The 27,427-nt window shown below is 36.6% G+C and overlaps 2 protein-coding genes across 2 annotated transcripts; one reads left to right on the forward strand and one right to left on the reverse strand.

Moving 5' to 3' along the window:
* The first annotated feature begins 2,420 nt into the window (after positions 1 to 2,420).
* On the forward strand, positions 2,421 to 5,759 carry LOC100371324 (kelch-like protein 24). Its single transcript, XM_085494851.1, has one exon. The coding sequence runs from the start codon at positions 2,421 to 2,423 to the stop codon at positions 4,212 to 4,214; it is 1,794 nt and encodes a 597-aa protein (XP_085350977.1). The 3' UTR covers positions 4,215 to 5,759.
* A 7,113-nt stretch (positions 5,760 to 12,872) lies between these two features.
* LOC144359212 (solute carrier family 35 member G1-like) lies at positions 12,873 to 27,053 on the reverse strand. Its single transcript, XM_078012441.2, has 3 exons — positions 27,043 to 27,053; positions 21,764 to 21,832; positions 12,873 to 14,378 (listed from the first exon to the last, which is right to left on the reverse strand). Exon 3 carries the CDS (start codon positions 14,314 to 14,316, stop codon positions 13,255 to 13,257), a length of 1,062 nt encoding a protein of 353 aa, XP_077868567.2. The 5' UTR covers positions 14,317 to 14,378; positions 21,764 to 21,832; positions 27,043 to 27,053; the 3' UTR covers positions 12,873 to 13,254.
* Positions 27,054 to 27,427: the final 374 nt, after the last annotated feature.

Here is a 27,427-nt window from a genome sequence, read left to right on the forward strand (position 1 = left end):
TTATAATTTGCATCATTGAAAATTGATTTCATTTTCATGTATGTTCCTGGAGTTGGCTATTCTATTGAAACATTGATTTGCCTATTTTTGAATGAACAATGAAATGAATCTCTACACAATTCTCTGTAAATAGCCATTTAGATTGCCATTTTCAGAAAAATCCGAGGTGTATATTGAGACATCGAACTTTCGTCACTTCATTCCTCACAACCATATTTCTAGGGTTTAGTTGAATGAGCTTGGTTATTTTTTTCTTTTAACGGAACAATGCTTTAAGACATTTTTCTTCAGTGATTTTAGTCTTTGTATTTTCTATTTAGAGTTATATTTAGGCGGGGATTTAGTGAAATATTCAACACCAATCTCATTTAATATTTCTAATATTAAGGGGCCCAGCCTTTGTTGAAAGATGTGTGAACTCTTAAAGCGCCTTTTTTCTATGAATGAGTCTTGCTAAAACTTTTTAGATCCGGAAAGTAATTACCGGTAGTTTGAACAGTTAATTAGCTGATTCAGTAACTTTGGAACTTCTCCGATAAATCGCGCCCTCGCCGAGTAAGCAATGCCGTTCATACAACATTGGCTGTTGGGTTGTGTACTCAATTACAATATAGTGAAAAAAGTATTCTGTTGATGGACGACCATAAATCAAAACATCAACGCTGTGCATCGTGTTATTTACTCCCATTTTCGCAACCGAAGTGCTAAACAATTAACATGATCTAACGGTGTATCGGTATTTGTAGAAGCAAACAAACTAAATGTACGTTGAGTTACATGTGGGATATATTTCACTGATATATCAAGTTTCTACATTCTATTGTATCAGTTTACTTATTCCCGAGATAATTTCCAGATTGATAAAGGCCATTTTTTATTGGAGAACACGCTATTGACAAGTCCCGTCTCTTCTATATTGATTGTGGTAAACGGTATTATTCAAAGTTTATTAAAAAATGGCACAGATGTGTCATTTGAATGGTTTATAAAGTTGTTAAAAAGAAAACGAATTGTACAATTTAATAGTATATATTCAATGTACAGTTCCACAAGGTTCAATCTTACGTCTTATTATAAATTTATCATATATGTAATTTCGATTCAAGTATTTGCAGACATTTTTTTTTTTTTATGTTTCTCAGATTATTTCTTTTTTTGTTTAAAAGTCATGCAGAACAGATTGATGATATATTGATAATATGAAAATTGAGAGTTGTAAGTATGGTAGATCAAGTAAATAAATTGTGGATTTCAAATTAACTTGAAAATTACAGATTCAAAAAGTGATGAAAAGTATCACACATAATTTGTATTAATTCTATTAGTTCTATCACATCTATAATAGATATTATCGGTATCGAAATCAATTTCGTGATGATCTACAATTATCTCATAAAATAGTCATACTTGCATGTACTCTACATCCTATAGAAGAGTTTTATTCAAACATTTTCCAAAAATAAGAAGAACTGTGAAGCACTGTGAACCACCTTCTTGGAAAATTTTGCATTTACAGTCTATGTACACTGGAATGTTAATATTTGATCTGAATTTTAAGAACATTTCAAGAGTTATTTCACTCATGGCCAATAAATATAGTAGTCAATAGTTATTTAGTTTAGCTATTGATTTCTCACAGGTTCGTTCTTTCATATGTAGTATAACAGTAATACTTTATGATGTAATATAAATACACTACGCCACACTACACTACATTACGCAATATACGAGTAGTTGTGGGACTCAATGTCGCCGAACCAGCTGACTGGAAAGTTTAATGTTTACATCACGTGATGAGTGACGTGATCTGTCAAAACATTCAAAATGGCGGACAAGCAGGGTGAGTATCCGTGGACTTTGTCTAGTTTTATGAACACTGTCCGCTTACCATTTCCGTCAACAGTCTACACTTTACAGTTTGACAAAACGATACTCACATAATTCGCATGATCGTGAAATAATTGATATTGTTGCAAAGAAAGTTGTGATTTTTCTTGTTGTATGATCGTTCGTTCTCAAGAAGACCGACCAATTCACAATCGCAGTATTCAATGTTAAGGTTTCAGAAGCTGCAAACGCAAACAGGCCAAACAGAACTGGTAAATATGTCTGTGACGAATAATTGACATATATGCAATACCTTACTTTTCTCTGAATTAATATTATAACATCTCAGTGAGTGTATTGTTATTTCGATTTTGTATACATTTACATTGCCATAGGAATCCCAAGAAGGAGTGACCGTGAATTCACTCTCGACTTTGTTTCAATGGAAACCCAAGAAACATTAAATCAGTTGAAAAAAAACTAAACTAAACCTATTGAAAACAGACTAACTTTAAATATTATGTATTTTCATAAATAGACTAGTAAATAGACTAATTTTACGTTTTTGTTTGCCAACTTTAGAGTCTCTCACCATGGCTACTAAGAGTTCAATAGAGACACCGTCAGAGCTTCGACCAAGCAGCGGTGGCGATAGAAACCAGAAAATGGAGAACCTGGGGCTTGTTATTGACATTAACAAACAGACAGGTGTGTTAAGAAGACCAGATCATGCAATGGAAATACTTCAAAACTTGAATGATCTCAGACAAAGCAGTGAATTTACCGATATTGTAATCTGTGTTGAGCAAGACATGTACCCCTGTCATCGGGCTGTGTTGGCTGCAAGCTGTTTGTATTTTAAAGCGATGTTCAAAAATGATTTACGAGAGCGTCATCAGGATCATGTAACTCTGACATCAATGAAATCAAACATTGTAAAACTTCTAATTGACTACTCGTACACATCAACGCTTACAGTGACGGTGGACAACGCGCAGGATCTTTTATCTGCAGCACAATTTCTACAATATGAACCTGTTGTACAGGCATGTTGTGAGTTTCTGAAAACTCAAATCCACCCCTCAAACTGTTTAGGCATTCAGTTTTTTGCTGACACCCATAATTGCCTGGACCTAGTGGAAGAGGCGAGAACGTGTGCACTCATAAACTTAGTAGACGTGGTTAAGCAGGAAGAGTTCTTTGATCTATCAGTTGAACAACTGATAAGCTATGTTTCTAATGATGAGTTGAATGTTAAAAGTGAAGAGATGGTATATGTAGCTGTGATGCAGTGGGTGAGGCATGACGTTGACAATCGTTGGTCAAAATTACCTGTCATTTTAGAGCATGTTCGCTTACCACTTATCAGCCCAGGATTTCTGATGAACCACATTGAGAATGACCCATTGGTTGAACATGATAAAGACTGTAGAAATTTAGTTGAGCGAGCTAAAACCATTCAGAAACAGGTGTGGCAGGGTCATGATGTGAGGGATCCATCTTTGAGACCTCGGCCTTCAATGATGACTGAGGTAATGGTTGTTGTTGGCGGTATAGATTCAGTTCGTCATTGGCAGCGGGATATAACTTTCTATAACCCAATTGAGAAGAAGTGGGATTCCTTACCTGATATTCCATTTTCACAAACTGATTACAGTGTCACATCATTGGATGACAACATTTACGTCACTGGGGGGTACCTGAATGACGACGCAGTAGCTGATGTCTGGTGCTTTGAACCAACTTCTAATTTCTGGATGTGTGTAACACCAATGCAGAATGCCAGGTTCAACCATGGATCAACATCTACTAACGCATGTATTTATGTCGTTGGAGGAGAGAATGATGAGGGTGATTTACAGGACATTGAGGGCTATCACCCCTTTGATGATAAATGGGATAGTCTTGGTTCAATTTATCCTACTGAGAGTAACCTAGCCGTCACTGGGATTAAGCGTAATTTATTCATTGTTGGGTGGCTTACTTACGAAAAGACATGTGCGATACAGTGTTATAACCTAGACACACAGGATTGTTGGGTTACAAATACTGTTGAACTCAATCGCCATTTATTTCCGATTGCCAGCTTGAACGGCCACGTGTACATCCTTGGCGGAAACCGTATTAAGGACACTCAAATCTATGACCCTGAAGGAGACCGTACTTGGCAAGTTGCAGATATGCTATCCAAGCGTAACCATCCTAGTGCCGCCGTCATCGATCGTAAGATATACGTTAGTGGAGGTGAACTGCGACACTACTCTGATCGAGTAGAAATGTATGACTCCTCATTGGATAGCTGGACAGTAGTTGCGGCAATGCCAAAGCCGCTTTGTTTCCATGGCTTTGTCGGTATTCGTAAATATATTGGCCCACCATATATATAATGCATGGTCTATAACAATCTGTGTCAATAACTTGTTAGGTTTTTGTGTATTACATTTAACCTACATTGGTTATTCATAAAAGATCATGCATCTTATTATTATTACTCAACAAATAAATGATTCATTGAAGATATTCACATTTGACTGAATAAAACACTCAATTCTGGCCCAAATACCATTCTATAAAAAGTCCTTAAAGGTTACTAAGTTTGTTTCAAATAACAAGTGTTCATTTCTTGTATCGGAAGTTTTCAGTTGACTTGTGTAAAGTCTTCCCCGCTTAATGCACCACATCTCAGAATATCATATAAAACATTTGTTGTATTTTACTTGAGGTGTATGCAGTTTCCAGTCATCAACATGCGCCTAATCATTTTCTGCCACAATTGAGTTTGAATATTCTTGTGCTGCATGTGGTGAATGTCTCCAGGGCTACTCTAAAACACTAGAAGTACCGGTACAAACATTTTTACCTACCTTAACCAAAACATGTTTATTCTGCTTTGTTTTCTGTGCTTTATTCAGATCCTTTTGACAGAATTACTTTGCTAATCACATTCACTCATTTCTTGTGCTGAATGTTTCATAGAAAGCACCAGTACAACACCTTCACAACATTGTTCTCACAAGTGTAGTTACTGTTTTTTTTTTGGCAATGTTTTCGTGGCTATTATTTTTTTATATGCGTTAAACAGCAATATTCAATGCTTGGAAAGATGCTACTTGGTGCATTGACTCAAACTTAAATTGTTCATATCAGAGAAGTTCTTCTGATGGAGAAAATACAGTATTTATGGATGTTACTTGTTTGTTGAGTAAATATGTATATACTGCCAGATTTCAATTTGCGAAAGGCATTGGCTTGAAAAATATTTTATATAAATAAAAAAGTAAGTCATTGCGTGTAGACAAGTCTTTAATTTAGACAGCTCTCAAGCTTAGCCAAGTCTCTTAGTTTAGAAAATTCTCCAGTTTAGACGGGCCTCATGTTGAAGAGGTCTCTAGTTTTTCCCAAGTTTCAAATAATAGACTTGTTTGCAGTTTACAAATTTTATTACCAGTTGTGTAATTACTGCTGTATCATTATGTGCTGCATTTCAATCCATGTGTTGAGAATCTGTAAATATCTCATGGTACAGTGCTCATGTTTGTGTATTACCGTACAAGTTTTTTTACGCATGTCGCATATCTATACCATATAGAACCTATATCGAACATGACACTATATGACAATGTATGTGCTTAAACTATGGCTTCCAAGACGAGAGAGAAAATGGAACAATGTGGTCTTCAATCCCCTAACCTAATCCCCTGTGTATAGCATGTACATTATACAGTGCAGTTTTTTAGAGAAACATTTTTTGTGTTTCATTTTTATTTTTTTGTGATATTATGGCTGCTTACAAATTTTACAAATTGAGGTGTAAACTATGTAATGAGTAGATTTTCTCTTTTCTCTTCTCTTTATAAGGTCTTGCTTCATTAATAAAGTTATTAAATTCTAAATAAAGTTATTAAAAATTATAATTCATATAAATTGCGAAATCTGATGCATGTTATTTGTCTCTATCTGATGTTTTGGATTTTGTGTATTTCCAATGTCATTGACTCCCATGTGCGAAGCACAAAATGGGAGTCTTTGCGGTTAGTGTGTCTGTATGTGTGTGTGTGTATGTGTGTCCGTCTGTTCCACTGGTATCTCAAGAACCATACATCAGTTTTTGATGAAACTTGGTGCATAGATGCTCTGGGCTAATGTGCAGATTTGATTAGGTTTTGGTAAAATTTCATGCATATTAATTACCTAATTTGCATGATAATAAGCTAATTTTTAGCTGTTCCATTGATATCTAAAGAACCACTTATTGGATTTTGATGAAACTTGGTACATGGATGCTCTGAACTAATGCTTGGTTTTGATTAGTTTTTGGTAAAAATTACCTAATTACTAATTACCTAATTTGCATAATGATTAGTCAATTTTTGTTTTTTCCACTGATATCTCAAGTACTAATCATCACATTTCAATGAAACTTGGTACATAGATGTCATAGGACACTGCACAGACCTGATAGTTTTTAAGGTAATGTCAGTGCATATTAATTACCTAATTTTCATAATTAATAAATTTTCAGCTTTTGATGTTTCAAGTAGTAAGCATTACATTTCAATGAAACTTGATACATAGATCCTCAAGGACTATGCAGAGATTGATTGTTTTGGGATAAATATTTGTGCGTATTAATTACCTAATTTGCATAATTAGTTAATTTTCAGCTTTTCCACAGATATCTCAAGTACTAATTATCACATTGCAATGAAACTTGGTACATAGATCCTTTAGGACTATCAAGAGACCTGATTAGTTTTAGGGTAAATAATTGTGTATATTAATTACCTAATTTGCATAATTAATTAATTTTCAGCTTTCACACTGATTTCTCAAGTACTAATCACATTTCAATGAAACTTTGTACATGGATGCTGTAGGACAATAGACAATTGTGGGTTAAAATCTGTACATATTAATTACTAATTTACATAATTAACCACTTTTAAGCTATCACACTGATATCTAAAGTACTAATTATTCCATTTCAATGAAACTCAGTGCAAAGATGCTATAGGACAAACCTGATTAGTTTGGAGTTAAAATCTGTTTATATTAATTCCCTAATTAGCATAATAATTTATAAATTTTTTTGGTTCCAATCACATTGCAATAAAACTTGGTACATAGATGGTCTGTTACATTGTGCAGACCTCATTAGTTTTCCATTAAAATCTGTTCATATTAATTTTCTGATTTGCATTATTAGTTTTCGGCTTTTCCATCACTATCACTATCTATGACAAGTAATTTTGAATTATATTTAATGTGTCTCCAATACTCTCAGCACATGGGAGTTCTTTCTAAGCTTTCTTTGATTTTTCAGATGTGGCTAAATCGTTTTAGTTGGTAGAAACACATAATTGTATTCATATACATGTCAATTTGTTTTGTTGTTGTTTATCTTTGACGACTGGTGGCCATTTTTTGTCAACATTTCAACACGTCATCAACCGCTTCTCTGATATGCTTAGGCTGATTTCATTCAAACGTAGTATTGACATCACACCCGTTGAGATGTTGATGTATGTCATGTTTCGCAATTTGATTCAAGACAACAAACTGGTGTCCTAGCCATTTCTCAAGTACATTTTTACAAATTTTATTTAAACTTTAATACAATAATGATATACATAGTAGTTGTCCTAACCGCTTTAGGGTCTGTTATTGGACCATTTATTTCAGGCTTGTTTAGCGTACAACATACTCATATGAGTACAGATGGTTCCAACAGCTTATTGTAAATAAATATCTTTTACCTGGTACCATTTTATATGTTGTGTCACAAGTTGCCTTTTAAATATAAATATCACGTTGACCTCTGTGTGCGATATGCACATTGGGAGTCTTTGTGGTTACCTGTCTGTCTGTCTGTCAGTCTGTTGCACTGATTTATCAAAAGCCAATTATAGGATTGAAATAAAATTTGGTACATAGTTTCTTTAAATTATTCACAAACCTGAGTAGCTCCAAGGTCAAATTCTTGAATGTATGCATTGTAAGTGACCAATTTTAATAGAAAAAAAAGACACCACTATATTCACTGTTACATGTAATTGCTGTGTAGGTGTTCTGGAATACTGCACAGACCTGATTAATTTTTGTTCAAAATTTGCATAAGTTAGCTAATTTTAGTTTTTGAATAGATCAACATTGAGTAGATTTAAATGAAACTGGAACAGTTGCTCCAAGATTATCCACCGCATCCACTTTGACACTGCATATCAAAATGCAGCCAATGGACATCTTGTTTAACAGTTTAATATTTAATTCTTACATATTTTTTCATGCATTCAATCGTTGTTTTTTATCACACAGGATGATCATTGTCTATGATTATTGATAGAGTGAAACAAACGAAGAAAAACAAGTGATTTATTGTAACATACTATAGAGAGCGACATACAGAGTATGCATTCTTCTCGTAGTTGCGGCGAAATTTGAAAAAAAAAATTACCCTGAACGAAAGCTTTCATAAAATACATTACGAAAAGCAATGACTTTTTGAACAATGACTGATCCTACATTGGTAGCCATTTTGAATTGAAAATTAGTCAAAATGCATACAATTAATTTACTGGATATAATTGATATTACATATGGTGGCATACATATGGAGATACATACACATTTTATATGGGAAAATATTCACTTATGATATGGCGACACGGGAATGCATACTTATTTTATTGAGGGCCAGATACGTTAGGAACACGGACAGTTCTTATGACGACAATCACCATCACGCAGGAACACGTACAATTTTTGTCTACAGCTAACTCGTCGACGAAGGTAAGACACGTCTATCACCACCAGAAAAAGGCGCACATATTTAGCAGTATATTGTTGCTGGATTATTTTGATAATATTTAAGGAGTAACCTCTGGGAACTAAAAATTTCTTTTCAATTATTACAACTGTCACCGCTGAGACCGTTAGAACTCATCAAACAGATTAAAACGACCTTCAATTCATCTCAGTAACTACCTGTCCCACGTGACCTATGTAGTTATGGAATGAAACGTCATAGACAACAATGTTTACGTCACAGTACCATAATTTTATTTGTAATTTATGACGGATCAGGGTACAGAATGAATTGCTGTATATATAACATATCAAGTGCAATACTCTGACCATTTCTTTATCAGTGTCTTCATTACAGTAAATGCAGATGATACAAAGACAAATAAATATACAAAATGTAAAAATTAAAATGAGTAAGGCTAAAAAATGTTTCTTGTCATTCTGAAATTTTCATTAAATTCATGATGTTTCATGAAAACAAATGAAAAAAAAACGCCCACGTTTTATACTGACGCGCTACTATTGTGAAATTCTCAGTCCACCAACAGCCACAGTCGCCGCTTACTTTAAAGGGCGGTGGTCGTCACGCCGCGCATGCGCGAGATATGGGTCTTGTATGAACAAAGATTGCGACTTTGACTATTGCGCACACCAACGAGTACTGAGACGTTATCAAGCTTTAATTAGGTATTTGGAAGGTATCGAAGGAGTCATCGACGGTAATTAGTGCACGTCGCACCGAGATCAAAATTCGTACTCGTGATTCCCATTAGAAGAGCCCATTGGATTGTGGGAAAAGCAATGTTTATCAACACAAATGTCGCACATGCGCGGCGCGACGACCACAGCCCTTTAAACTAACCACGTAGTTTACATTCGTTATACATGTATATATCGCATAGGACTGGGACATCATTATAACTATCCACATCGTGTTACATCATCTGAAAATGTTAAAGCGCGGTGGTCGTCGGGCAGCGCGTGTTCGAATTTCATGTAAATAAACAATGTATTTTACACGCGTTTCATACGTCGCTATGAGTCCCATATCGAACAGGACGTGGCACGACGACTGCCGCCCTTTAATTAACTAAAATAATATTCTCGCTAAAAGGACAAGTTTTGCAGTGTGCGCCCTCTAGCGGGAACGAAGCGCGTCTGTGAGATCAATACGACACTGTTCACAATGTCGATATTGTTTTGATCTATCGTAGACTATCTATAAAATGCAGTTTTTTTTCAGATTTTCTGTATTCTAGGTGACGAAATTGCCATTTTGATGGACATAGCTTATAGTCAAAGACGCGTTTTGTCGCTTGAGAGCATCAAATTATTCTTTAGAACTAGATCGATATTTAGAGTTCTTTTCGTATGAGAATCGCAATCGCTTAGATGTAGGTGGGTAATTAATACGCAGCATACTATGACGACGTAAATAAGTGGGTAATACGTAGCGTACAATTATATGACGACGTAAATAAGTGGGTATTACGTAGCGTACAATTCTATGACGACGTAAATTAGTGGGTAATACGCAGCTAACAATTCTATGACGACGTAAATAAGTGGGTAATACGTAGCATTCAATTCTACGAAGGCATAAATTAGTGGATAATACGTAGCATACAAATCTATGACGAAGTAAATAAGTGGGTAATACGTAGCATACAATTTTATGACGACATAAATAAGTGGGTAATACGTAACATGGACTGTGCATTATTTCAAAAATCTTCATGATCCATAAATATAATTAATATTTCTGCTGTATATTGCTTGGACGGATATCATCTACAAAATCCGACGTATACCGAGAACACCCGAGTACTAGAATTAGACTTGGATACAGTCTCTTGTTTATTTATTGGTGTTTTTTTCAATAAAATCAAATAGATGTATACGGGAGTGTGTAAATGGCGAAAGCCGGTTTACCGCGAAATAAACAACGGTATATTTCGCGGTAACCTGACTTTCGCCATTTATACACTCCCATATCTTATTTTATTGAAAAACATACCAATAAATAAACAAGAGACTGTATGCAAGTCTACCCGACTGTATAATAGAGTTATAAATAAACTGGCACTTTTTCCTGTGCGATTTGCTGAAAGTTGTATGACACACTCACCACAAGAAATAACTAAAAAATGGAACATTGACATATAGTGTTTTTTATGAAATTTTGCTGATGAAACACGACAACTTGTGCTGAAGTAACTGTTCGTGACCAAATTGTGATACTTTATTACCATGGTTTTGAAAATACGTGTGTATCCTACCGCGATTGAAAATGTGACAATATCATTATGAAGGTAATTTAAAATCGTCTTTCTGAATTATTTCTGGCCAAACCTTGCACTTTGTTGTTTCAAAATAATCAGCGGAAAACATTAATACATCATTCAACACAAGTGGTCCATGTCTTCTGTTCTTCTGTTCTACGGTCTGTGAATTACACTGTCAGGGGGTTTGAAATTGGGAATGCGATCTAACGTTGCTTTGGTCCTGGTCTAATGTTGAAATTTACATTGTTTACCATTCCAGTGAAGTGATAATGTTTTGTTTTTTATTTTCATCAACTTACAAGTGAATAATTACAGTTTACTACGTCAATGAAATCTAAATCAAACTTGTAGTTAGTTCATTGGGGAGATATACTAATTTTATTTTGATGACACAGTAAAGTCTAATTTGACCAAAACAAGATGTAATAGGTGATTTTCCGTACAGTTGCGAGATCTCGCGAGATACATGAAAGACGCGCGTCGAACGTCTGCCGCAAAAATCGAACGATTTGATTTTGAATTAGAATTTCTTTATTTTGTAGCTTACATTGACCGGCCGATCTTCGACAGAGGAATATTGTTTCCGAATACCCTTAATTAATCGAAATTGCCTATCATCAAATGTGGACTGCACATTATTAAGCATGGAAATGTCCCCGAAATACTTTCGCGTTTGTCGAATCCCACGCGATGTTTGACGCGACTACGACGCTATGACCTTTGTTTGTCCTGTTTTTACGTTCGATTTCACGCATAACGCGTGATTCTCGCAGTGAACGGAAAATGGTCTATTCGAGTCATCTTTAAATTGTGCTGATAACTTGCTCATATATATCTGACCATCGCAATGGGAGATGTCGTTCTCACGATTGATCAACTATGATGAAATACCGGACAAACACCGCGTACATACAGCACGACGTTTATGCATAGATTTCACAATAAAATTGAAGAGAGAGAAATACATACTAAAAAACCAAAACTTTTAATAAGATTATATAATGGTGTAGAGATGGGGTTTATTAACATACCACAAGTCCAGCTCGTCGTTTACTGTGTATATTTTATCACACTTTTATACACCGGCCACGTGATTGCTTGCGCGAGTATCCAATCAGAGTCTGCGTTACATCTAGCAGTTTTTTGGGAAAAACCATGGTGTTACTCGTCATAATTACCTACTGCAAAGTCTAAAACAGGTGGCCTGAATGTCTAATTGTTTTTTTGAGAGGTTGGAGGTATTTCATGCAGCGAAGTTGTTAATCAGAAGTGGTCCGGCTTCTGAATGGTCATGATGATGGAAATTAGAGAATGATTTGTGGATAAGGAAATTGTGTTCACCTTTGCCTTACTAGTACTCCAATTTAAAACAGCCAAGGTATGTAGCTTACACCACGAGACATCGGAGAGTTGTTGCGGGCCACGTTCTCACATTACTTCTCTGTTCCGTGGTACTGTGAAAAATGTTGAAAAAGCGACATGCAATTTTAGCGAATTGTGGTAAAATGACGTACCGGTAATAGCGAAATGTTGATTTAGCGAATCTCTCTTGTCATTATTGATTTCCTGTTTTCACAATACTTGTCTGTCGCATACTTAACAAATGCGCAGTTATCATCTCCATACAAATAAAGAAAAACTGTCAAGTGTAATTAGGGAGCACCCAGATTTTTATGTTCCAGATTACTGTATACAAATCCTCAAGCCTGAGCCATTTTGAATTTATTTTTGAATCTTGAATTAGCGAATCAGTTCTCTCGCTAAATTCGCTAAAAACACAGTCAACTGGCGCACACGTGATAATAAAATAAATACGATATTTACTATATGGGGCCGCCATCTCGAATGCTGTGACTGTGGCTAAAAAGACATGCTCGCGAAAAAGACATGTTTTACAGTATTTCCTACACTTATTTTACAACTTCCCGTAGTTCAATACACTGACTACTCGATATATTTATGAATATGTTTAATTACTAATGATTCGCTACAAGAGTGAGACTTTATCTCGGATTATAATTTGCATATTATAAAGTGATACTGGTATTTGCCGTGTTAATTTAATAGCACAATACCTTGCTAAAACCCATGAAGATATTTAAATAATTATGTATTTCGTAGTTACATTACAAAAGTACATATATTACGTCATGTCACGTAAACATGTGATTGGTCCAATCAGATAGCAGAACCGACGAATATTTAACGTGTCATAGTCTTTAGTACATTTTTCACGATGTCTTTCGAATTTCTTGAAAGAAATGAACACATGCGACCAGAAATAATACATGACGGCAAACTTTGGGAAAATTGTGTTTCTATGATGACGCAATTCTACTCAAGCACTGCTGTTGCCGTTTAGTGCTTTCTGTAATTTGTAATTATTATATGACGTCACTATAAAGACTAGAAATGCACTTAAAACAACTAATGTAGCCCCAACAATCTCAAACGGTTTGACATTGTTGTGGATGAACAAAAAGTCTAGTAAATACGAAACTACCACTTGAATATTGATCAATATGGCGACAGTGGAGGCATTCTCTAACTGCAAGCTCCGATAGATGGCGAACATCGTCAGGGAATTGAGAAGAGATTCGGCAATGACGATTCCAAGTCCCTCTGGACTGTAGACGAATAGCGGCAGTCCTTTTATAAGTAGACATATGTAGGCAATTACAAACGAGAATACAGAACGATAGAGCAGCATCACCGGAATGTTTGTCCGGGCACCGACGATTCGTCCCATCACGATTGTCAGGGAGTAAAAGAAAGCGCCCGCTATGGCAGCAACGTAGGCGAAGATCTCAGCTTGTTCTTTGGCTGAGTGGTGACCAGGCTGACTTCCGAATATGAATGTAGGGCAGGTGATCATTATAATACCGACAACATTGATCAAGGTACTTACGGCGTCAATGACCTTCCATTTTTCCCGTAGAAAGCAACATGCAAGCAACGGGGTTATAATCGGATTGCTGCCACTAAATATGGCGTTGATGTTACCAACAGGTGCACGCGTCAGCGAGTAAAAATGGAGCATTTTAGTAGCTAGACCCGGGATGGCGTTCACTATTAGCAGTAATTGTGTTCTGTTGTCCGTTACCAGTACGTCATGTCGATAATACATCACCCAGACAATAGAAACCATGGAGAGGGTTATTCCTTCAAAAAAGATTATTTGAAACTCGGAAACTCCGTATACTGTTGCTATGGCAACAAGCCCACTGACCATAGCATAGCCAGACCCATGTAAAACAGCAAGAGAAACCCCTAGAATTGATTTGACGACCTTGCAGCTAACGCATTTGAATTTTCTTGGCGCCTTTTTCGGAGGATCTTCGTTTGCAAACAAATACTGCGTGTCACTAGCTGACGTCATCTCAAACTCTTCCGTTGCCATACTGGCAGATTGTTTTGTGTGTTCTGGCCCTGTATATGTTAAACCATTTGCAAGTTTCGAATCTGTGAAAGAAAAGAAAAATGGTAAGTTTCGTTGACACGATTTGGAATATAAATTAGTCTGAGAGAAATGCAATATTACCTAGAAAAATAGTCTCGACCTCATCAGAGAAAATTCACTGCCTGTTTTTGAATAGTGGCAATATGGATTTTTTTATTCTTGCTCTGAAAATACATGTTCATAAACTACATGGATACGCGCCTGCGCTTTGAATTATTGGTACGTACTAATAACTTGAAAGTACATGCTCATTGGCGCTGTTTATCAAACGTATTTATTTTGTGGGGTATATTTTTAATAAATCAAAATATAGTGAGTAAAACAATATCGAACAAATAATCAAGATATCTATTTTTGAATCTTTGTAATTACTAATTTCTATTAAAATGTTGTCATTATTATTTTTGTCTTTTTTTTTCTGTCGTATCCCGGGGTGACATTATGAAGCGAAACGCAATTGCACGGGTGCACCTGTGCCGTCAATGTATATAGGGACCGGTCGATGGAATTTTTAGGAAGTAATTGTGTTTTTGAAAATAGATACATACATGTTGAAAACGACATCACCACCAGAATGCTAGATTTTGTTGTTGATTCAGCACATATTTGAAAAATGAAAAAAAAAAAACGATGTTGGCTTCTTAACTTCTTTATTCGTACTGCACAGACTGCCTTCAAATAGGTATAATGCTAATATCGACAATTTATATAGCTGCGTAAACATTATTCTCAAGACCGTTTTAAATATTTTCTTAGCAACCAACTACACATAATAATTTAAAAATTACAATTCATTTATTGGGGTTGGTGAAATATTCAGATACCTTACGGATGGGTGGAGATTAGACCTCGTATCTAAAGCAATAATTCACCCAAGCAATCTCGACCATTGTGAACTATTTAAAATATTGATTATTAGTTTTAGCTATTTTCAGTCACTTTCAAGCTTTTCACGAGTATTCATCGATATTAGGAATTAAATACAGATATATGTATTAGTTTGTCATCAGACTAATGGACCATAATGTACTGATACACGGTGATGATATAATCAGAGATCGTAGCAAGATATTAAATGAGCACGCCAACCCCCACTCCACCTCTTTCCATAGTTCTACGTAGTGAAACTACAGTGAAGAGCCCCATGGGCCGAAGGCGCGATCTTACTAGGAGGGTCCAGGGGCATGCTCCCCCTTAAAAAAAATGAAATTTAGACCCTCTTTTAGAGGTGCGACGCCCCCAACATTTTTTCCGAAGAGGCGAGAACCCTTTCATAAAACAGGATTTGGCGAATTTTCATTTGTTTTGGTATAATAGCAGCTACCTAATTTGCATATAGTGTGGTTAATATCCCAAGCATCATAAGTTCACATTCTAGCCACGCAATGAAAATATCATGAGAGGTTCGGGAGGAGGTTTTGGCGATCTGAGCAATCCAGCACAACGATTGTTTACAAATACTCACCAACCAGGTATATCGATGAAACCAATGCACACGACTATTCAGGTAGTCAACACAAAGTGGGGACCGCTAAGAATATTTCAATTAACCCCTCAATACGTATTTACCCATATATATATATACGTCTAAGTTAGTGATAAATGATGTCGGTATGAAATGAATTGAATAGATCATATCGAAAATGACAATTGAATATGATAATTACTTTATTACTTTAATTATTTAATAATAATTTCGAATCTAGCAATTGTGATTTTCTTTGATGTGGCTCGTCTAACGTTGTGTTTGTAATAATGAGCGTATCACCTTTGTGGAACGCCGTCATACTCTGAATGGTTAGGTCAATCACAAACGCCGTCATACTCTGAATGGTTAGACCAATCACAAAAGCCGTCATACTCTGAATGGTTAGGTCAATCACAAACGCCGTCATACTCTGAATGGTTAGGCCAATCACAAACGCCGTCATACTCTGAATGGTTAGGCCAATCACAAACGCCGTCATACTCTGAATGGTTAGGCCAATCACAAACGCCGTCATACTCTGAATGGTTAGGCCAATCACAAACGCCGTCATACTCTGAATGGTTAGGCCAATCACAAACGCCGTCATACTCTGAATGGTTAGGCCAATCACAAACACCGTCATACTCTGAATGGTTAGGCCAATCACAAACGCCGTCATACTCTGAATGGTTAGGTCAATCACAAACGCCGTCATACTCTGAATGGTTAGGCCAATCACAAACGCCGTCATACTCTGAATGGTTAGGCCAATCACAAACGCCGTCATACTCTGAATGGTTAGGTCAATCACAAACGCCTCTCCCCTGGCCAATCACATTATTAGCTTACTGACGAATTGTAAAACGATTAACATATACGCAAATTTGTTGCCGGTTGATGCCCATTTCTTTTTTATATATCGTTTCCCCGTCTTCTGAAAACACTGCTACATACAACATATTTTTCTTACAATTTCTTGTTATTTTAGTTACTTGAAGGACAACAAAATAAGACAATGCGTACACAACCAAAGCGCTAACCGAGATCAGTTCTGTCCAATCACGAACGACCGAGTTGATACTTGGCACGCAGAATAAAACCACTAAACATAAGGCACTCGTTTTGCCATCCGGTCAGTATATAAAGTATGTATTCAAACCGATCATGGACGATTCGAATTTAAATTTTACTCAATTAAATACATTACTAAACATATGTGCAACGCACCATGGGTGAACAACTCAAGTCATGCATCTACTGAGCATATGTGCAAAGAATCATGGGATAGAATGGATAATGATATAATGGAACAATATTATTTCACTGGAAATTAATTATGATTCCTATACGAACGCTTGGGGAATTACGAAATAAGACAAAAATACAAAAACAAAGCTGTTATTTACCATGACAGTTCAGATTCGAGTTTCTTGGAAATTTATTTGGCGACCTCATATTTTTTTTAATTTTCTGTATCTTGATGACATAATAACACACTAAACAATAATAACACAAGAAGAAAATTACATATTAAGTCCGAAATATAACTAACTTTAACATCGCATTGTCACTCTCAGGCTTATGAAATTAAGCATGTTGATAAGAAGTTTAGCAATCTGCAAATATATCACATATTAACTCGGACAAGACTGTGATTTATTATTAACAAAATATGACTCGCTTTAGATTACTACAAACATTTACTTCACATTAATTAATTTCCATGACAAATTCTACACGAAGTTGAATTTGAAAAAATGTACATCAAACGATTTGATTTTGATTTTAAATTAAATTAAATTAAAAGTTAGTTTATTGTACTACACCTAAATATAATATAATATTTATGCATATTTCATTACAATCTCCATAATACCCAAATTAGTATAAATACAATTAGCACATGGCCAACAGCCCTCGACCAATCAGAGTCGCGATAAAGTGTGGTTCTATTTCACCACGAATTCACTTAGATCACGGCTGTAAAAACACTAGAAAACAAAGGATTTTCATTGCAACAATTTATTTATAACACGAAGATCAGATACGAAGTATCCACTGAGTTACGCTCAATTCAACTGACACTACTGGCAGCACGTAGGCCATCGTTGTAACATTTTGACAAAATGTAACATAATGTACTAAAATGTTATTTCACAAGTTTGATTGGCTAATACGAATCTTTTCTCGAGCTGATTGGCCAGTACTAAGTCGGTTAGATCACGCCTACGGCCCTCGTTCTAATTATCATAGTCACCTCGGACCGTGATCTCACCTATACTTATAACTTCTAAATGTATGCAATCGGGCCAAAACTTTGAATCGGATGAAGAAAATGATTACTAGTAACCATAAATTCTCCATTTTGTGGAAATATCGTCCTAAGAACTCAGCGTATCTGGAAAACCACGTTCAGATAACTTTAACAATTGAAACAAAGATAGATAATAATAAAAAAAACTACTAATCAGAATCAAGTGTCGGAGCGTAAACAAATATCGATTTTCAAAATTACTGCACAAAGATAAAAATGTTAGCATGAATATTTCATGATCACGTGTCTAATGTATCTAATCGTCCCATCATCAAAATGTCTATATTTGTCTATATTTAGTGAATAATTAGAGACATCATTCCTTTGTGGATTTAATAATGTTTATGGAAAGTAATATTTCACGATAAGGACACGCCCCCAGACGCTAACTACACGATTTATCTATTCAAATACAATGGTCTACATGAACTGTTAGATTGGCTGTCTGGATGGACTATACAAAGTTGGAGACATAGTGGCTGTACAAAATATTTACTTAATACATCGTTTTTTTTGGAAGTAGGCAATATTTGCTTTCAAGTATTCGTGATGTCAACTCCGTGCAAAATAACGCCTCACTTGCCGCTCAAAGCAGAAATAATTATCATTATATGGTACTTTCATCTAAGGTGTACCATTTAAAGCGGAAGGGTCGTCACCTGCGCACACACGGGAATTGAGTCCCGCAAGCGAAGATAACAACACACGCTAAAACGCAAAGGATCATGGGTAGACGCTTGTTTGTAAACAATGACACGCTATGACCATCTGACGCATGCGCAGGTGACGACTCCCCCACTTTAACCTTTCCTATGTCGATATAAGCGTGCTTTAGCTACGTTATTTACTTCCTAGTGAGTCCGGGTATACGGCATGGATCGGACTAGATTGATTTATCCTACAATTTTATATATTTCCTCAAAATATTCTTAAGAAGATTGTCTTTCATTTATTATAATTCATTTATTATGTGCAAGCGTGGCTAAGAAATTGCACGAAAGTTACTGGACACATAAACCACACATGTGAATTGGTGTAAGCATGGAGGTAAAAAGAGATCTTTTTACCTCCATGGTGTAAGAGACAGCACAGAATAGGGTCAAACTATGTGTAAATATGTTCACACGGCAGCATTCTATCGGAGCCGAACTACTGCTCCTCCCACGGAATAACAGGAGATTATCTACAATGCGTTCATACGGTCGGGAGCCGAACGAGAGCCGAGATCTGCCAGAGTTTGATTCAGTTCGAACAGAGCCCTCGAATAATTAGTGACTGAAAACGATTTTAGTGTCGTGCTTGTGTTTTTTCTTTACATGGCACGATGCTGTTGAGCTAGGAGAAAAAAGAGCCTGAGCATGGAGGTAGAAGACACAATGACTGGTATTATGATTTAGGTACTAGTATCTCGAATAAACAGGAAACACGGCAGCTAAAATGTTCGCTCAAGTTATTGTCATGCAAAATAACCATTTTGTAACTATTCAACTGTAGTGATACTAGTATCTAAACTACTAGGAAGAATCACAGATTCTCTCTGTATATCATAGAGGGACTATGGAAGAATCCAAACCTACCAGGAACACGTCACCGTACCGCGACCGCTTCTACGATTTTTATCTTTAGTGTCTTTAAATAGTTTCCGTTCAGTCGTTCTTTCAAGTTTTTGTCGCATAATTTCGTACGCCTTTTTTTTTGTTTCCCGTTGAGCTATCAATCTATTGCAATAATTCGTTACTATATATTAGGACGCGTATCTCTTCGTCAAGCCGGGAATTGCGTGATATTAAAGATGTTGTCTCCGCCATAATTGAAATGAGAGGTTACTCAAAGAAGACGATTGAGGGCGTGATTTCGGCTCCGATAGTTGGGCCCGATGCGTTTACACGATCGGAGCCATGTCGGGACTCAACCCCATCGGAGTTCAACCCCGAGGGTTTAGTGAAGCCGAACTTGGCTCGAGCCGGCTCGAGCCGAACGCGTTTACACGGCCATTTTTGCTGGCTTGAGCCGGCTCGAGTCGTTGGGCTCCGATAAAATGCTGTCTTGTGAACATAGCAAATATGAACGGTATGAGGCAATCAGGAGGGAACAAGTGGTCATGGTGGATGTGTAGACAGTGAAGGGAAGTGTTGAAGAGAATAGAACTTTTTAAGAGGATGAGGGGAGACAAATGGTCATGGTGAATGTGTAGACAGTGAAGGGAAGTGTTGAAAAGAGTAGAACGGTATGAGGCAATCAGGAGGGGGCATGGTGCAGATGTAGACAGTGAAGGGAAGTGTTGAAGAGAGTAGAACGATACAAGGGAACGAAGAAGGAACAAGGGGCGTGTCGGAGTTGTAGACAGTGAAGGGAAGTGTTGAAGAGAGTGGAACGGTAAGAGGGGATGTGAAGGGGACGAGGGGACATGGTTGGGTTGTAGACAGTGAAGGGAAGTGTTGGAGAGAGTAGAACAATACGAGGGAATGAAGAAGGAACAAGGGGCGTGTCAGAGATGTAGACAGTGAAGGGAAGTGTTGAAGAGAGTGGAACGGTAAGAGGGAATGTGGAGGGGACAAGGGGACATGGTTGGGTTGTAGACAGTGAAGGGAAGTGTTGAAGAGAGTAGAACGATACGAGGGAATGAAGAAGGAACAAGGGGGCGTGTCAGAGATGTAGACAGTGAAAGGAAGTGTTGAAGAGAGTAGAACGATACAGGGAATGAAGAAAGAACAAGGGGGCGTGTCAGAGATGTAGACAGTGAAGGGAAGTGTTGAAGAAAGTGGAAAAGTATGAGGGAATGAGGAGGGGACATGGTTGGGTTGTAGACAGTGAAGGGAAGCGTTGAAGAGAGAAGAACGGCATGAGGGAATGAGGAGGGGACAAGGGGGCATGGTTGGGTTGTAGAGAGTGAAGGGAAGTTTTGAAGTGAGTTGAACGGTATGAGGGAATGTGGAGGGGACATGGGGCATGGTGAATGTGTAGACAGTGAAGGGAAGTGTTGAAGACAGTAGAACGGAAGAGGGAATAAGGAGGGAACAAGGGAACAATAGGACATGGTGGAGTTGTATACAGTGAAGTAACGTGTAGAAGAATGTAGAACGGTATGAGGAGGGAACAAGGGGACACGGTGGAGTTGTAGACAGTGATAGAAAAGGGACGGAGTGGAACGTTATGAAGGAATGAGGAGGGGACATGGTGGATTTGTGAATGACCGTGTGACTGACAAGGGATGTAGGAAGATAAAGAAGAATTGATGGGAAGGAAATGATAAGATTAAATTGCGAGGAACCAATGTAACAGAGAAACGCTTGGAGAGTCGATCACAATAAACCAAAAACAACTTTTTAGAAAAAAGAGGTAACCATTTCCACTTGTTCAGATTGATTGACGCATCTCCCAAAGTTTATACTACCTACCATGCAATGAGGGCGATTAATTGGGAACTCAGGTGTCGGTGATGTCTGACATTTGACGCTGTCCACCTGTGCGTGGCACGTGCATGGCATACAAAATAAACTCCATTCACCTTAAGTTGAATCGAGCTCTAATCACTCGCCAAAAAAAAGACCTCTGCCATTTCCCTATGAACATCACTAAAAGAAACCAAAATAAAAAAGTCCTACCGTATTTCAATCCTATGCGTAGGTTAAGCTGTGGATTCGGTGGATGGTTGGTTACACTGAGCCGCGCACCTGTGAAATGAAGTAAAGTCGACGCAGTGTACGAATCAGATCTATCCCATGATAATGACTGCCCATTTGGGACACACCATGTATTCATTGATTACTTTACTACGCTGTCTTTATTTTACAATAATGGCAGGGTCAATATTAGACTGGATAATTTAATACGCTCATAGTGCATTGATATTTCATATCCAATTACCATTGTTACGGGAGTCCCAATCCCTCCTTTAATTAATCCTCTCTCAGTGGTTAAATTAAAATCCACTGCAAATGAACATCGCGCTATCCATTTACTCCACAGTGACGTCATCACTCTAATGACGCCGACCATTTATAATTTTGCATGCATATTTTGTGTAATAATTTTCGCGACGTTGCCATGGTCACGAATAACCCTGCAACTTTTGATCTGATAATTGTGTAGGGGTTAGATTTTGCCTCTCAATTAAACAGTTATTGTTATTAACGTCCAATATACTAATTTATCGATAACTGATGAGAAATGCATCTTCTGAATTCGAACTCTTAGAACTTATACTTCAGTGTTAATACTGCGTATGGTAACTTTCAAACTGTACATATGCACACATATATTGACAAATCGGAAACGAAGTATTAAGGTATACACATACATTTTAGGTGGTTCTTGTCTGGGTATATAAATATATTAAGCGAAAGGCGGTGCTAAAAATTAATAAATACATGGATGAACAAACAAGTAAATATATACACAAACAAAATGAGATTAATAAACAAATGAAGTTTTTAAAAGTCAAATATTTCATTTTTCATGTTGACAACTAGATTGCGTATAATGTCTCAATTACAAAACGCTGAGCGTCGGTCGATACTCCCGCTGTACTGTCTTCGTGCATCATATGATACTTTTCGGTATCCTCGTAATAACCTCATATTATCGCTAAAACGTGTATAGATAACACGCTTCGAAAAAGTGAAACGAACCCTAACGAAGTGGTTTCTTGTACTATTAAAAAAGATATTTTCTTGCTATTTATATATTATGATTGCTGGGCGACAGGATTGTGACATACTTATTGACTCGACGATGAAGGTATTTGTAGTTATCGTGTTGCTCTTCTTTTATCAGTAATCTTCTCTTCCGAGTCTCTTTAGTAGAACTCATGATAAATGCAACTACATGTTTTGCGATTGTACGCACAATCGCTCAGACGACTACTCAAAAAATAAGCGCGAGATACCAATTCACGTCGTCAGTTTCCATGGTTGCGTCTTAAGAAATTACTCTCGTCAATATTATTTATTTCAATAAAGTCTGAACAAATAAACGTATGAAATATTTAATAGCAGATAAGCAATAATTACATTTAATAATTTAATATCATATCGGTTGAATGGTGACATTGAGTCGACAGTAATCATTTCACACAAACTGTGGTGTATTTTACTCGCCAGATTTTAACATTATTTCAGAAAATTGATCACACTCACACTGTGGCTGTAAGCGTATATACCGTTAATATTGTTGGTGTCTTTCTATTGTAATGGATAACACAAGTACTTCTTGCTAGAGTGACCCCTCAAGCTACTATTTATTTTTATATATTTTCCTATGGGATGGGACTGACTTTGGGCATGTATACATGTACATTTTGCTTTTGACCTTTTGACATTTAGTGGGTACATGCACCATACATGTACATGTGTATTAGTCTTCTGCGGGCAATACCTCAACTTTGCAGTGTGTTACCTTTCCTACGGAGTTAGCTTCGGCTAACCTTTTCGCGTGTCGACTTTCCTATTGAGGTGTACATTGGCTAACATTTCTGTGTGTTGAGTGAACCCTGGTTCTACTAATATTCACAAATGTATTTCGCAGTAAGACGTATGTAATCCTAATTATACACTCTCTATTTAATTGTTAAGCAACAAATTGGAAATTAATACACGAGTTTAATATTTTTATTTTGTAGTCACGAATCCGATATTTCCTTTATCTCATATATACGCTGCTAAAAGCTACATCGAAGAGGTGCTGACTTATTGGCATAAAGGTTTGCTGTTCATGAACACCAATTATCATTCGTTTACCCTTAGCATATTTTAGTATTTTGCATCTTTGCTCATTTCTTAGTTTGTCCATTGGCGTATTTTGTGATAATCAACTATGATGTCAACAGTTCAATCTTCTCGCATGGACCAATCAGATTACCGGGATTTGTATTGCATCGTACGGGATATAAACAAATATTACACTGTTTTATTACACTATTATGTGGAAACATGTCATCTTATTAAAATATTCACTTCTCCGTTGACTATCGTGTCTCTCTAGCCAGCAGAATTAATTGAGATCATTAAATTTATATCACCTACGGGTAATTCTTAGCATCATCATTGCATACTGAATCTGCCATGTTTGATTAGCTTCAACGATTAGATATAACAATTAATTATAATGTAAATAACTTATTCAGTTTTATTTTTATTGATTGTATTACTAGTTGGTGCTTCATAACTTCCAACTGTTCTCTCATACCTTTTCCGTTTTATTAATGAGCATTCTTTTCCATTCATTCGATGTCTGTTAATATATATTTATTCAACCATTCATTCCTCACTTAAAAGTTTATGTAAATAAGCATTGTTCTTACAAAAGAGTGATTTTTATATTAAAGCGGGGAGTCGTCACATGCGCATGCGTCAGATGGCCATAGCGTGTCATTGTATACAAACAAGCGTCTACCCATTAGCCTTTGCGTTTTTAGCGTGTGTTGTTATCGTCGCTTGGGACTCAATTCCCGCGCATGCGCAGGTGACGATCCTCCCGCTTTAAACCCAACGACGGAACGAAGAGTCACTATTGCTGTTGAAAAAAACACCCTAGAGTAGCATGTAATCCTGTCGTGCATGCACTACACATGCAATGAATCACAGAACAAGACAGAACGAGATCGGTAGAGTGTAATAATAACAATTACAGCAGAACTGAGATAAAACAGTTGTACTCTTCGAAGATAACGGTTCCGATGTGACTCTATACTTATTAGATGTTTGCACTAGTAATCTCCCGCATATAAACGAGTCAATGTAATTAACAGTTGATATAACCTGACCAATCACAATCTCTAGTCCACAACTATCTGGATTGTTGAAACATTGCTAGTTACAGAAGAATTACTGAATCAACTTGACACTAACGGAGTAATGGTTCGGGTGGGGAACGGTAAATTGTTGATTTAGGCTGGTTCGTTCAGATTTATTTCCAGCAATCGAAAAACTGTTATAAGACTTACAATGCGTGTACGTGATACACGGGTAGTCTTATCAGTAATCTTACTGCTGATGTTTTTTTTATGGCGCTGAAAAGTGATAAAATATTAGAGTCATCGCCTGTGCGGATATTTTTAAAGAGAATTTTACGTGAGGACAGCGTCTAACGTTTCATACAGTTCAAACGTTAATACATCAGTCTATTCAACGATGACCACCGAGTAATTTTTTACAAGTAAACCGAAAATTATGCCCAAGTCAACCAAAATTGGGATATTTTAGTACCAATTATTCCATGCACTACATATTACTCTAATGACGTCACTACTTCGAAGCGTTTAACAAACATGCAAGGTCCATATACTTTCGATTCAGAGTTACTGTAGGGCTAGGACAAGGAAGGAAATGGTATTGGTTGAACGGTCGTCACGTGACACATACATGCCCTTATATGGCTCGTGAGTAAGATACACATTGTTTCAATAGTTAAAGGGGAACCGCTCAATCCCATGGATTGCACCAACGAATCATGGGACACTATTGTTTATGTTGTTTACAATGTTAATCTATCTTTTGTTATCCATTGTTATTTTAATCCAGAAAGTAAATTTGTTGTGAAATTAATCTTAACTGGAAGGTGCCCCTTTAACCGTGATGCACGCGTGTGGTTAGGACACCATAACAACATCATATTTCTCTAGAAAACTGTTGAAACTTACACGATGATAGTTGATATTGAACATCTAAATTGGTGCAATCGTCGCGGTAGTACTTTGGACTTTATTATTAAAGGAGAAATTTACAACCTTGCCTATTATGAAAAATGTTCAAATATGTTGGGAGGGTATACTTTTGATAAACACAATTGTGTTTGATTTATTTTGACTACAAACACAGCATAAGTGTAATGAAAGCGTTAGAACACATGCTCCCGGATTTATTTTGTTTCACGATAAATCTGATAATATAATTAACTTTTGGTTACTGGTAATTATTATTAATTCAGAGTTCACAGTTATGAGTATTTCCATGTGTGTGTGTGTCAACATGCAAAAAAGGCCGTGCTTTCTAAAATAATAATATATCAATAAATCTTTGAAATCTATAAATCCACCAAATATCGTTTAAATGTACCAATTATTATCGGAAAATGATACATATTCCTTAGAACACAATTATACAGTATTATTTTAATTAAAATGCACAAAGTGTCTTGTCAGTCACGGTACTCGTATATAATTTGTTGATTTATGTCAGCGAGTTGTGACTGAGTGCACGGAAGCACAAATAGAGGAATTTTATTACAACAATAGTTTTCATTTTTGAGTGAATTATGAGTAGGCTCTGTTTACCTCGTTACCGTGTTATGTGACATCACGTTTGAAGTCACCAAAGTGCGAATACGTAGACAATTTACGATCAAAGAAGTGCGAAGTTGCTTTAAATTACTACGCGATTTTACGATGATAATATCCTGCTAATAAATTACACGAAGCCCACGCCATGTCAACAATATTATGCATTTTAGTCACTAACAAAAACTTTTAAAATCGTAAAATTTTCTGTTTGACGCAGTTTTGGCGTCGCTGTTACCGGGAATTGAGGGCTACTTGTTCATTGTACATTGTAAAGTTGTGTATGTTCGCGCTGAATGATGTCACTAAATGTGAAAGGCGGATTGATTTTTAATTTGGCCTATGCAATCATAGCCTGGCCCGGTACATAAAACTATAGAGTACTTCGTGCGCATGTATCCCATGGACGAACAGTAAAACAATTCTTCCAAAAAGATCTCAACCACGAAGAGAAAAGAAAAATAATATTTTGTCCAATGATTTATATTTATATACGGAATATCCAATATACGGAATACATATTTTAAAACAATTTATGAAGCGGCAGGCATTTTAATAAAATGAAATAAAATTTGGTTAGCATAAATGGAGATGACGAAAGAGACGTACCTGTTTCATATAGCTGTAGATCTGGGAGTGGATGAGATGTAACGCGTCGACCCAACCCCTACAGGGCACGTCATTCATAATTCAAAAATCAATCAATACCATATTAAATATTTGTTTCCGATATACGGTGCTTCAAATGACTATGGAGTATCGTCCAATTAAATTCTTTCATCTGTTCACGTGTGAACTATTCTCATGCATATTCATGGTATATTGACGTAAATGAAAACGGATGCTTCTCAGTTGTATAGCAATTTTCGCCTAGCCTGGATTATAATGTTTCAACTGAAAATCGCTCTTTGTTCGTGCTTTAGTTTTGCTCTGGAATCGTGCCGCGTATTTGTTAAAATGTTCGTTCCGTCATTAGGATTTATTTAATTTTATT

The sequence above is a fragment of the Saccoglossus kowalevskii genome, chromosome 21 (genome assembly GCF_978046115.1).
Source record: "Saccoglossus kowalevskii chromosome 21, keSacKowa6.1, whole genome shotgun sequence".
Classification (NCBI taxonomy): domain Eukaryota; kingdom Metazoa; phylum Hemichordata; class Enteropneusta; family Harrimaniidae; genus Saccoglossus; species Saccoglossus kowalevskii.

What these genes read in the sequence shown, in the direction of transcription:
- LOC100371324 (XM_085494851.1), top strand. Translation starts at nt 2,421, where the DNA reads ATGGCTACTAAGAGTTCAATAGAGACACCGTCAGAGCTTCGACCAAGC.
- LOC144359212 (XM_078012441.2), bottom strand. Translation starts at nt 14,316, where the DNA reads ATGGCAACGGAAGAGTTTGAGATGACGTCAGCTAGTGACACGCAGTAT.